Source organism: Planococcus citri, chromosome 4, assembly GCF_950023065.1.
Source record: "Planococcus citri chromosome 4, ihPlaCitr1.1, whole genome shotgun sequence".
Lineage (NCBI taxonomy): Eukaryota > Metazoa > Arthropoda > Insecta > Hemiptera > Pseudococcidae > Planococcus > Planococcus citri.
In genome coordinates this window covers 41112703-41126285 of record NC_088680.1, presented here as the reverse complement: position 1 = coordinate 41126285, position 13583 = coordinate 41112703, and the positions used below count along the sequence as shown (strand labels likewise).

The 13583-nt window shown below is 35.9% G+C and overlaps 1 protein-coding gene across 4 annotated transcripts in view; it reads right to left on the bottom strand.

Annotated features, from left to right (window-relative positions):
- kcc (solute carrier family 12 member kcc) overlaps window positions 1-13583 on the bottom strand; it is a 650839-nt gene that overhangs the window by 366800 nt on the left and 270456 nt on the right. For 2 of the 4 annotated variants that reach the window (XM_065363360.1, XM_065363359.1), the window contains exon 2: window positions 9104-9387. The exons of the other annotated variants lie outside the window; for them this stretch is intronic. In XM_065363360.1, the coding sequence (XP_065219432.1) occupies window positions 9104-9173 (70 nt within the window). In that variant the 5' untranslated portion in view covers window positions 9174-9387. The remainder of the gene's footprint in view (window positions 1-9103; window positions 9388-13583) is intronic. 4 annotated transcript variants of the gene reach the window in all.

Here is a 13583-nt window from a genome sequence, read left to right as displayed (position 1 = left end):
CGGATTAAATCAAAAACGCAAAGAGGAAGAAGGGAGAGAGGAATTCAATATCCGTTAACTAAACTAGTTTTCGCGGATTAAAATTTAATACGTACGTCGTCGTTTATACCCTTACTTCTCGTACAGCTGCAACCACGCTAAACATGGGTTCACTTAAGGTTTGTAATCTGCTTTGAATTTTAATGCTTACACCGACGAACGCTTCGAGTTCGAGTTACCTCGTTATACTGCTCATGCTGCAAATGCCGAGAACCGTGTGAATCGAGTGATTTAAAATTTTAACGTGTTTAAACCACCGTAAGGTATAAGTGCACTCAATAATGCTCACCTTTTGAAAATCGTAGCTAGCCCTATTAGTAAATGAAAAATTTCGGTAATGATGCCGAAGTTGTTTGCAGACAGTCAAGAAACTATGTTCTATGGGATGGGCAGTGTTGCCAACTTGAAATTTTTTTACGAGTACAAACCAAAAAAATATTCAATTTGAGTTTTTTTTTTCAAAGCAAAAATATTCTGTAATTTTGAGGGTTAGCTCAAAAACCAATACATCAATGAAAATCTCTTTTATTCCTCTTCCCAACCATGTATTCATTTTATTGTTTTGATCACTTCTTCGATTAGGAGTTTCGATTATATGTAAATTGGTGAAGTGAGTTCTAAAGAGGGTGCATCTAATAACGTCCATCTACTTATTATGTTGTATCAAAGCTACTGGTCCAAGTAGTGATCAAAAAAATGAAACAAGCACATGTTCGAAAAGAGGAAGAAAAGAGCTTTCCATTGATATATTTGAAATTTAATTTACTTTCATGATGCCACGACACCCATGGAAAGATGGGGCCAATAAGGAATTGAAAAAACAGAAAATTTTGGCCAAAAAGCTTCCCAACGCTGGAAAATGGATCAAGCAACAGAGGAATAAAACTGATAAAACTGACCACAATACACTTCACTTCATCAAAAAGTACTCAAAAACACTCCAACAACAACAACAACCCATAAAAATAACAGGAAAACCTCCACCACGTCAACATCGACTTTTTCTACAATACCACCACTCGATATTATATAGAAATCGAGTGAAAATTATTAAACGAGGCGGTACGAGCAGAAAAAATCATAAATAACTGTCGGCCGTTTATATAAAAGGGTACAGCGAGCAAGGCACGAGGGGGTGTCCTCTGTCCAGGCCTATACACAATTATACCATACTACATGTCACACGAATAACAGGACGAATTGAGGGGAAAAAATATACACAATGGTCGTTTACATCAATTACACGAAAAGTATACGCAGAGGTACCACCCAAAACACCGAAGCGAATCTTCGAATAAAGTACGCTATCTCAAGTTCAAATACAAATTCGAGCAGAAAACAATTCGCAGTCGGTGCGTCGTCGTCGTTGCTGCGAACGCTTTATACGTAGTACAATACAAAACTATTATACATTATTAAGTTAATTTCGTAAACTGAATTTTGCAAAGACTTTGAAATTGCCCAATTCGACCATTCGAACCGAACCTACTCCGCTGCTCCGCATAGGCTAATTAAATTTACTAAGGATAACTTTCGCAACAAACAACTCTCTCTCGCTATACTTAGTTGCTTTGCTACACAAACTACGTACATGGCACAACGAAAAGCATTTTCCCTCTCTCTACAAAAAAAAAAGGAGAGCAAAAAAAGGACAAGAACGAAAGAAAACAAACACGTACATTGACGACAACTCGACTCGATTCTCATCTTAATCCTTTAATGTAACACGAAGCAAGAAGTTTTCCTTTATCGATAACATTGCTAGTGTTGCTGGTGCCATGAGGTCGATTCTCGAGCTTTTTAGGGAGTGTATTTGTGCTGAGAGTGTGGACGGTTTCGAAATTTGTACATCCCTGCAGATGAAAACATGGGTATCATAGGGAGTTACATCATGTAGTATTACATACGTCTGCCACTCATTCGGCCACGAATTTTTGATTCAAGCTTGGACATGTACCAATTGGACTAAACAGGATAACAGGAATGTTACTGTTGGATTTTTTCCAATAAAAGATCGTAAAAGTAGTGAATTGTGATAAACGTTTTAGAAACCCTTCAATAAAGGAACCTTATCAATTATCATCAGTCTTTTTTTTTTTTTTAATATAAGTAATAGGTATATTTGAATCAGTGAGAACAGAAAGGGGCTAAGTCCATTTTCGCATTTTTCAGGAATAACAAAAAATTAATTTATTCGAAAATCTAAAATTTTTGGTAAACATGCTTAATTGCTTAAGGTCATTGAAAGAGAACCCCAAGACACAATTTTTAGCTCAGTTTCGAAAAAAAATATTCACGTGCGCCGGCGCTGTTGCTGCCTAAACAATTGGGACTTAGACCCTTCTGCACTCAATCACCAAATTTCTCTTGAAATTGCTCGGGCACGAATGGGGCTTGATTGTACATCTAAGTACATCACTTAGACTGCTATCTCGTTTAAATTGACCAAAAACCCCTTGAGGTGTAAAACTTTTTGCCCAAGTTGTTAATTTTTTCGTCTTTTTTCAGTACAGAGATGGACTTGGAATTTCAAAAAATGATCTTCTCGAAAATGTTTTGTTATTTTCCAAGGAATTCAAAAAATTCAACAAAAAAGTCATCAATGCAGATCCGCCCTTTTTCTGCGCCCAAATACCACTTTCCCGGCAGTTTTGCGGAAATCTGACATCACCACTCGATCCGCCGTATAAAAAAACCCACATACCCTATCCGTGAGAAAAAAATTTCGAAATTGTGACTTGGTCCCTTTCTGTTCTCACCGATTCATTTATGCTGTGCATTTTTACGTAACTCAGCAAGTTCTGCGACCGAGAACTGCGTAATTTTTTCCTCACACGTTTTATCAAGTAAGTAATCGAATTTCTTTTCACCTGCGTTCTCCAAAGTAAAAAAGACAATGAACAATTTCACGTCAACGGTCAAATCAAACAAAAATTGCATGAATTGATGAGACCTTTGATTTTTCAATAATTTGCATGAGTGTAGAAGGCAATTTAAGCAACAATTGGAAAATTTGGTTGGAAAATTTTAAAATCTATTTACGAGCGAACAAATTAGAAAAAGAAGATAATGAGAGAAAAGTGACAGTGGTTCTACAATAACACTAAGTAATCAAACTAGAATTTTAGAAATTTACGATACTTTCGATATAGATTATGAATACTGTAAAATTGTAAAATATGAAGATTTAATTAAGAAATTTGAAAACTATTTTACTCCGAAGAAAAATACGACTAATGCTTGTCATCGTTTAATTACTAGAAAACAACTTTCGTATTTCGAAGTGAAAACAAAATAAAGAAAATTAATCATATGAACGATAAAAAATGATTACCTACAATTACTCAGAAGATACGCGAATACGTGTTTCATTTTGATCATTTGTTTTGTAAAGAAAACTCGATCAATGAGCTGTTCAATTCATAATGTGGCAAGCAGCAGAAGAAAGAGCAACAGAAATGGCTCCAGCCAGGCTCCAGCCAAGATCAAAGAAATGATGAATGAAGAGTTAATGTGTCCACCTTCTGACAGCATGTTACATTTAACCATAGTATCCAAATATATATGCATTGTTTTCTTTTTCAAAATCAAGATAGAAATTTCTAAAAAAAAAATCAAGTTTCAAAGCCAAAAAATATCGTTTTTATGCCTCTCGAAATAAAAATTTCAGAGTTTTCGCTCTCGCATAGACCGGTTCTGTTTTCTTTTTCAAAATAAACTTCTTTTTTAAAAAAAACATCATTCGAATTCTAAAACTTTAAAAACCAAAAAATAAACTCCTCAAATTGAAAAAAAAACTATTTTTTAGGCATCTCGAAATGAAAATTATCAAAACCTGTCGCCCTCGCATCGCTCAGGTCAATTTGTTTCTCGTTTTAAGATGAACAAATTTCATATTTGAGGCATCCAAAAATCAAAAAAATCAAATAAAAATTTTCATTAATCATAATATGAATATTATTTATTTGCATATCAATAGGAAATATTGATATTTTTCTCTCACATCAGTCGACAGCAATAACCCCCCCCCCCCTCCACCTCAAAAACCTCAATACAGATTCTGCTTTGGAAATGAGGCCCAACATGATATTTGCACCAGACCTGCATCGGCTCTCGACGTCCCCGGGCAAATGTAACTCGACTCCATTTCCAAGAACGAGACCATTAATAGAGGTTTTTTAAGAGGAGAAGGGGGAGGGAGTTCATCTGCAAATTTGCCGATTGATAAGGCGGAAAAAATACTAATTTTCCCAATTGATATCATATTCATGTAACTTATAAACATTTTCATTTTCATCTGTTTTGGATTTTTGGGGGCCCAAATGTGTTTTTCTTTCATTTCAAAACAAAAAACAAATTGGCCCGAGAGAAGTATAAGTAAGGGCGAAAGTTTTTGAAAATTTGATTTCGGAAGGTTTTAAAACGATGTTTTTTTTTAAGAAGCTGATTTTGGAAAAAAAGGGACAAGATTAAGCAAAGCGAAGGAGAAAACATTTGAAAACATGTACTTGGAGAGAACTAAAAAATGAGGTTTTTTTATGCAAGAAGTTTATTTTTTGGCCTTCAAAATTTTATAATTTGAAAGATTTTTATTTAGAATGTAAATTTTCAAAAAGAAGAAAGAGAACAGGCTCAAGTAAGAGCGAAAGCTCTTGAAAATTTTTACTTCGAGAGGCATAAGAACAATACTATTTTTTATGCGAGAAGTTTATTTTTTCATTTTAAAACTTAAAAAGTTGAGCGTTATTTCTTTTTGAAAATTTCCAAAGAATTCGAATACAAAGAGTGTCGAGAAGATGTGTTGGAGTTAGCTACATGTAGTGGAAGAAAACCAAATAAATACTTTAGCGATCCTATAGGTATAAATTCTACCTAATCTATTTTTCAAACAATCAGCTGTTTTACTCTGTTCCAGCGAATTGATAGCCACCTCAGCGCCCAGTCTCTGCGAGTCCATCGCAAACGCTATGGGACCCGATTGTGGCTCCTTTGTCCGCCACTTTTTTCCAAAACTACTAAAACTGCTCGGAAATTCTAAAGAAACCGTAATAAGCGAAGCCAAAAAATGTATCAATACATGGTACAGAAATTGTGACCATAGACGATTTTTTGATGGAGAAATGATTGCAGTAGCATTGAATGACCCATCAGCTACACTTCGCGCCGAATTATGGGCTTGGTTAGGCGAAATTTTGTCGAAAAAGATTACAGACAGTGTAAAACCGAAAGTGGGAGCGTATACAAAGTATCTTTTTAAAGATATGTTCGATAGGGATAAGAAAGTTCGCCTCAACGCAAGATCCGCAATACCCTCATTTTTAATTCAATTAGAAAATTCGGGTATGGACCAAGTGTGCAGTAACATCCCATACTCTGTGGAAAAGGACAATGTTATCACCATACTAAAAGAATTCGGCTGGAATCCACCAGCAGTTGGAATAAGAACTCCGATGAGTGGCAAACAGTTTGCTTTGAAAACGCCCAGCGCTGTTGGTTCAAGAGGAAGTGCAACAGTTATGAGGAAAGAAGTGACTTTTGATGGAGGCGAAGCGATATTGAGCAATGTTGAAGGTGCCAGCTCAGCGATAGTGAAGATGACGCCCGTTACTCATCATAGTACAGTGGAGTCTCGATAACTCAAACTCCGTTAACTCGAAAACTCCGATAACTCGAAGCAAAGTTTGTTTCCCTTCAACTCTCCATAAGACTCAATGTAAAATTCACTTCTTTACCTCGAAGTAAAAAGTCCAAAAACTCTGATAACTCGAAGTAAAATTTTTGAAAAAGACAAGAAAAAACCTCTGTAAGTCGAACGTTCCAACGTTTTGCCTCTATAACTCGAATTCCTTGTTGAAAACACTTGTAAATTTGAATCTCATTGATACAAAACTCTTTCACATTCACATATTGGTTACCTTCAATGGTACCTATTCGCTATTGTACATTCTCATTCCATACTTTAATCTCTTCAACCAGGAATAATATGTGTTTCCATTTCATTCTAGAAAAAAAAACACTCATTTTATTCAAAACTTCGCTAACTCGAAATATACCAGAATTAACCTCTATAACTCAAACTCCGATAACTCGAAGTCAACTCCTTTTCCCTTCAGCTTCGAGTTATCGAGACTCCACTGTAATACGACATTTATCAAGGATACCGGATGTGATACTCAAGGAGCATCTGATAATCAAAGGTCGTCAAATTCAAATTCATCCGCTGAGTACTGTCCGCAGTTGAAGGAAAGCGTACAGCCGCCCGAAATTATTGAATTACTGAAAGAAATAAAGAACTTGGAATCTGTAATCGCAACTGAAAATGCAGCAGATCAGAAAATTATCATGTTACTTAACCAAATGGAAGCGGCGGGTGAAGCATGCAATGTTAAAAATTGCTGCGAAGCTCTAGCAGCTATATTTGAAAAAAATAAAGAAAATGAAAGATTTCAATTAGAAACTGAAACTGTTGTCAATGTTTTTGTCGGAATTAACCGATGGCAGAAAGATATGTCTGAATCGATTACGAAAATATTAAAGTCCCTGCCGAAACGGGGAACCCGATTGCACTGACTTGCGCGTTTGTAAATATTTTAATAACAGCAATGTCTTCTGAAAGTTCTCCGCAAGTCAATAATTTTCTGAGAAGAGTAATCAAATTGATCAAAGTGTCTGGGAAAGCAGACTTGATCCCAATGTTTACTGCAGTCAATCAATTTGCACATAGGATTCACTCCCTTGAAATCATCTCGTGTGTTCGTTTCTTTCCACTACAAAATTGGCGCCCGAACCGATTCGAACCAATCTGAGCATCACTCACTGGCCTTTGGTGAAAAATGCCGCATCCCTAACAACAGATAAAGCTGTCAAACTTACAATTTGGGTAACTGTTGAACCTCCTAATGGTAAATATTGATGCAAAAAGGTATAAAACGATTATTTCTACCAGTCCTAAATATATTTAGAAAAACAACTATCAGTATTATTATTAGTATTATGCTATTTTAATGAATAGTGATAGTCAAATGGATACGTTTAATGTACAATCAACATCAAGAGCTACTCACAAACGCTGAACTCGGGTTTATAGAAACATTGTTCGCGAAGCGAACGGAAATGAAGCTTCCGCTGGACGTTGCGCTGGTGCCTGCTCCGAAACCCGTAGGAGAGGACGAAGAATTCGAAGAAGAAAACTCTGATGAAGAAGATCAAAATGCGAGTCAAAATAGCGGTGGAACTGAAGATGAGGATGACGACGAAGCTTCGTAGTTCTTTTTGCTACCTTATTTAATTTTTATGTGTTCTAAATGTTTTTTGTAAGCGTGATTATTTTTTCGATATTTAAATTTTCGATTACTTGTTTTTATGTTGGGGAAACAAATTGCTCTAAAGCGTAAAAAGAGGGTACCTTGCCCAATTGGCCAAATCACAAAAAAAGTTCAGCTTTCAAAGAGAAATCATTTTGTAAAATCAAAGTTCTGAATAAGCTCAAAATCCTATATTTCCAACAAAACAAAAAAATGAACATAAATTGGATATTTAAAAAAAAATAATTCAACAATATGAATAAAAACATTACCTAGTTGAAAGCATTTTTTGAAAACTTTTTTTTTTTTAAATCGCAACAACGGTAGCAAAAAAGGTCATCTGGCATTATCCTAGTTGAGCAAAAATAAAAACTTTCTAAAAGAAATGCAAAAATATAAAACATTTTCAAAAAGTGCTTCTGACTTATGTTTTTATTCATGTTGTTAAATTCTTTTTGAGAAAAAATTCTAATCTATAGTATTCATGTGTTTTGTCGGAAATGAAGGATTTGAGCTTTTTCAAAACATTCATTTTCCAAAATGATTTCTCTTTGAATGCTCAACCCTTTTGTGATTTGGCCTATATGGAAGGGTGCCATTACACTCTTCAAAACAGCTTGTGTCAGTGTCCCCAACATGACCCAACATGAAAACCTAGAGAACCTCGAAAGGGTTAAACTATTATTTTATGTTACATCAACGCTTATCTTAATTTCAGACGAAAACAAAATATGATACAAAAAGAAAAATAAGAGTCTTCGTGGTGGAATGAATGAATGTAGGTAAGCATTGACATGCTCTGCTACATTTTAGAAGCGAGCCGATGAAAATTAGCCCAGCAAATAATCCAACCACACAAGGAGAGAGGTAGGCATTTGTACTGTAAATTATGAGAATTTAGATGGGAGTCTGAGACAGTTTTTTTACAGTATAAATTATAGTAAGTAATTCTTCAATTTTTACCACAAAATAATAGTACTATATACCCATTGACCAATTGGGTTTTCAATAAACAGTCCAAATATATGATCTGTCCCCATATAGAAATGCTCGTCGATGAATACAATGGTTCAAGAAAGTATTACAAACAAGACAAAAACTTCCATGTCCCGGACAAAAGGCTTATCGACTTTCTTTTTCAAGAATCTGACCTAGTCCAGGAAACGCGTATAGGTATCGTCATACCAGAATAAAAACATCCTCGATATTCGTACCTACCATCGCCAGCTCGACTGAAAGATCCTCCCTTTATTGCAGGAACTTAGGGCATTTGGATGAACGACCAATACTTTGTGATAAAAAGTGCTTTAGGTTTCTCTTCATGTATGATACCATTATAATGATTCTACGAGGCCTAAAAACAGCATGGAAACAGATAATTGCTGTGGAAGTAACTGATGACAGAACAAAACCAAATTATAATATGGCTGACCTTGTAACGTGATGTGTAAAATTTGTGGGAAAATTTATATGTAAAATAGATTAGATAGGTATACAAATAAATCTCCTCAGAATATCCCACCCGAATGCGTACCGTACGGATCAATGATCCTCGTGTTTGCATGTACCTGCTTACCAACGTGATATTCAGGGATCATACTTCCAGTCTGAAATGATCTTTGAAGAGTACGTGCTATAGTATTTTCAAATCAATAAGAATTCACCTAAATCGTCACTTCAAAGTGCATTTATATGAATGTGAAATCTCATCACATCAAAAAGTGAACCGACAAAGAGACATCACAATAATGCTGGCTTACCTTCAGCATCCGAAGGAGATAGCATCAAGGGAGTAGCTCCATTAGGTTTCCTCTTCGGCGACACGTTCATCTCAGACGTCAGCGAGGCTCAGTCAAGTCCACTTATCATCAACGCACGTCCGCAAATTCGCGCACACGCGATAACTGATGTAAGAGATCGAAGGGTTAATCGTTTACATAGAGATATATCGGTCAGTCTTATCAATCTTTATTCAAACACACGCGTGTGTTTGTATACCTATACTCGTACATACAGGTTAAAATAAAGCACGTTGCCTGTCTTCCTACAGTGAACCAGGATAAATAGTTTATATTATGTAGTATTAGCTCGACGGCGTTGTACAGGCGACCGACTCGACCGCCCCAACGTCGTCGTCGTTGTCGACGACCTTATCGAAATAACACACTTAACGACGACGCCCGATGTGAAAAATCGTTTCCAACTCGCGTATACCATGCTCTATACCTATACCGTAAGCTCAGTGTTGATTGTACACCGGCTGTAGTACACCCTCGTACACCTCAGCACTCACCACGTTCACCGCAAGCTCTACTGAAAGCTCGGGGGGTCTCTACCTCTACCGTAGTTGGAATGTTTGGCTTTTTTTACTTTCGTCGTAACGACCTATACTTAGGTATACCTAATACCGTCTACGTCTCGTCGTCGCGGCCACAGCTATCGATAATATCACGAATACTGGCTGGTTCACTACTCATATAATATTCGTGAAACCTTAGAATACAACTACACACAACACATGCACGCTCGATATTGAACGTAAAACCCCTATATGGAAATTTTCCATCGTTATTACCTACAAGTCAAATCACTGAACCACATTGCGATCTTATTATTTCATTTGTTTACGGTGGGGGAGTTGCAAGTTACCAAAATCCACCGAGTAGGTAACCAAACAAAACGAACATCTTATATATCCCTCGAGAACTGACATCACTGAGGAAACCTCCGGGTGCTGACTTCACTGAGGAAACCTCCGGGTCCATGTCAGCACCCGGAGGTTTCCTCAGTGATGTCAGTATTTTAATTTTACTTGTTAACTTAACATAACCCGGAGGTTTCCTCAGCGATGTCAGCTTAAAAATAAGTCATCGCTTAAGGGATACACGTCCGCTTTATAGGTAAATTTGACGAAAGTGCTGAGGAATGAAACATTCAAACAAACAAAAGGTACATTCGACAATGTAAAAAATCCATCGACGATATGAAAACGTCAAAAATTGAAAAATCACCAAAAACTAAAACACCACCTTCGAGTAGATCAGCATTAGTCAAGAATCATGCCTCCGATTCAGCTCTTCAAAAACTTGGAGACTCTCTGTTTGAGGACGTTTGTGAGCTGAACTATAAAAGTTTTAGTATTCAAGTCGACAAAGGTCAACATTTTTTTGGTAACTTTTATTGATGATTACAGCAAGTTTGTGAAAGTTTATAGTATCAGGTCCAAGGCTAAAGTTTTTGATTGTTTCAAACGTTACTATAATTGAAGCATACGTTTCCAAAACGCACTCAGTCCAAAAAAATATTGATAAATTCATGGTACTTAGTACAATTTGCAAACGTAGAAATGCCCCAAATTGGCTGGTTTTTTGATATGTTGTAGCCAAGACCCTTGGGCACAACATATCAAAAAATCAGCCATTTTGAGCCGCAACTTTATGCTAGATGGCCTTGCAATCTCAGAATCTTTGAAAATTGACTTAGTGCGTTTTGGAAACGTATGCTTCAATTAGGAAAGAAGTCTCAGAAACCTCTGTACAGAAACGTAAGTATATCCAACATTCGATCAGGAAACCTTCCCCATTTCAAATCTACCGCCAAAACCGCTTGTATAGCTTTAAAGGAACCCATTGGCATTTCAGATTACATAACAACGGATTGTCCTACTTGAAAGGCTATAATATAGGGTGGATCGTGAAAAAAATATCGAACGATTTTTACCAAATTCAGCGAGGAGTTAGATTTCGAGTTCAAATCACTCCAAATCAGAAAATTTCCAAACTCCGCAAGTGTCCCGTAGGAATTAAAAAAAAAATTGTGTTGTTTTCGCTCTAGTCTTTACCAAACTTGTTTTGGGAAAAATGGCCCAGTTTCAAAAGATGGCAGGTAAATATTTGAAATTGTGCATCGACTTAGGCCAATGCTGTGACAGAAATATTTTGGAGCACACTTATGCACACTTATGCAAATTTTTTGGGTCCTTGAGTATTGCCAATTTAGAAAAAAAAAAAAACAAGAAAGACAGCCAAAAAGTAACCAAATTTTTTTTAGGATTTTCAATTTGCTGTTTATTTTTACAGTTTCAGAAATGCATTCGTCCAATAGAAAAAAGCCCAGGTAGAAATCTGGTATTTTGAGAAAAACGCCTAAATGCATTCGAAATTTTCACATTTGAAAATTTTATAGGATAGCTTTGAAATATGTGGAACTTTTTTTTTTTTTTGAAAAATGTCAAAAGTATGCCTCAGTTGAATGATATGAAGTTATATATTATTACCTATTTTCACACATGTTATCGGTTAAATATTCAATAAAAGGAACCCTCCACTTGGGCCCTTTCTTATATTGGACAAATTTTTGAACGGTATAAATAACGTAAAAATGCTATTCAAACTATAGGTACTTAGTAAATTAATTTATTAAGCATCTTCAATTCTTCATCTATGTGTTATACTAATTGGAATAAAATAGTAAGCGAAATTTGTCCAATGAAAAATGGCCCAAGTATGGAGTTACCGAAGTTTGAATATTTTTCCAATAATATGTAGCAGAAAAACACTATCCAACTGCATATCACTCATTTGAGGTCTATTTTTGGCCATTTCAAGGAAAAATTGTCCACTTATTTTGAAGCTACCGAAAAACGAAGTAGACAACTTTGGCAGCCAGATGCGGAAGATTGACGACAGATAGCGTTATGTAACATAAAAGGTTAGATAAGTACATATTTGGTCTGCACAATTCATTTCCGTCATTTATTGAAAAAGGGCCTAAGTCGACTTAGGCCCTTCTAAAATGAACGAATTCATGATGATATCTTCGATGTTTTGATTAAATTAATGCAAAATATTTTGGATGAAAAAATTTTCTAAATTTAAATTTATCTAGACAAAAATAAGCGATTTGCAAATTTTCAACTGCTCAGTGGGACTCTAAAGTGGTCTTGAATTTTGATGACAAGGACATAGGTCGACACAGACTCTCAAATACCATCTTCTCAAACTGGACCATTTCCCCTAAAACAGGTTGAATGAGGGCTAGAGCAAAAAAAACACGCTTTTTTCGAAAATTCCCACTGTTTGAGGTCGTACACCTCGCTTCAGCCTTCAAAGGGCGATTCTAGGGCTAAAAAAAATTCTGAATGACTTTCAACTCAACATGAAGGTCTCGACTAAATTTGGTCAAGATCCTCCAATATTTTTTTTTGTGCTCCACCCTATTAGGTAGATATATCACATTTGTTTAATTTTATTATTTTCAAGAGCGGGTAATTCAAAAAAAAAAAATTAAAAAACTAGAAATTGTGCTTATTATTGCATTATTTTCAGGGTGGGAGGAATGGTAATCGGCTAGGAAATTAATTCAATTCAAATTTATTTTTCGAGATTGGTGGCGTTTTTAATAATAAGTAAGTAGTTATATCCAAGGGTTTTTCAATATCAATGTCTGGAAGCTCTCTAGTGTGTGTAAGTTTAAACTGGACCATTGAAGAGGGATAATTCGACTGAAGGACATACATAAATATTATTCTTGTTAATTTATTCCTACAGTTGCAGATGATGAGGAGGAATCAACCGATGTGGAGGAATCTGGAGATATCGAAGTATAACCTGAGTGATGCTAGCCTTTAGTCCCGTGTACATATTACGAATCAGGGTTACATAATCCCCTGGTACCCCCTGGTTCTTCAAGGCTTTCAGCATGAAGTTATGATTAAGGGAGTCAAAGGCTTTTTGGAAATCAATGAAGGCGAGGTGGAGGGAGACATGAAATTCACTGGCTTTCAGCTGATTGAGGTGGTCAGTCGTTGAGAACCCCCTCCTAAACCCTGCCCCATCCGGGGTTTGCTGAAATTCCAAGAAACCTCTTACTCTACGTTCAATGACCTTTGAGAAAATTTTTGATAAGGTAGAGCTTAAACTTATTGGTCTATAATTATCTAATTTGTGTTTATCCCTTTTTTTGTGAATTAAAAGTATTTTCGAATTTCGCATTTAAGAACCCTTAGTGAATTAGCAGAAAGTAAGCAATTTCATTTCATAATTGATTTAATCCTAAAACAAATTATTCTAGTGCTAATTTATTCCATCTGCAGACATAGATGGAACATTAACCAAAGAAAATTTATCAGACAGTAGATCTACTCTAAGAACCTAATAACCTTTGGTGATGAATCTGCTGATCCAGTACGTAGCCAATTCTATATGTACATACTAGCTTGGTTGGAGATTTATCAGAATA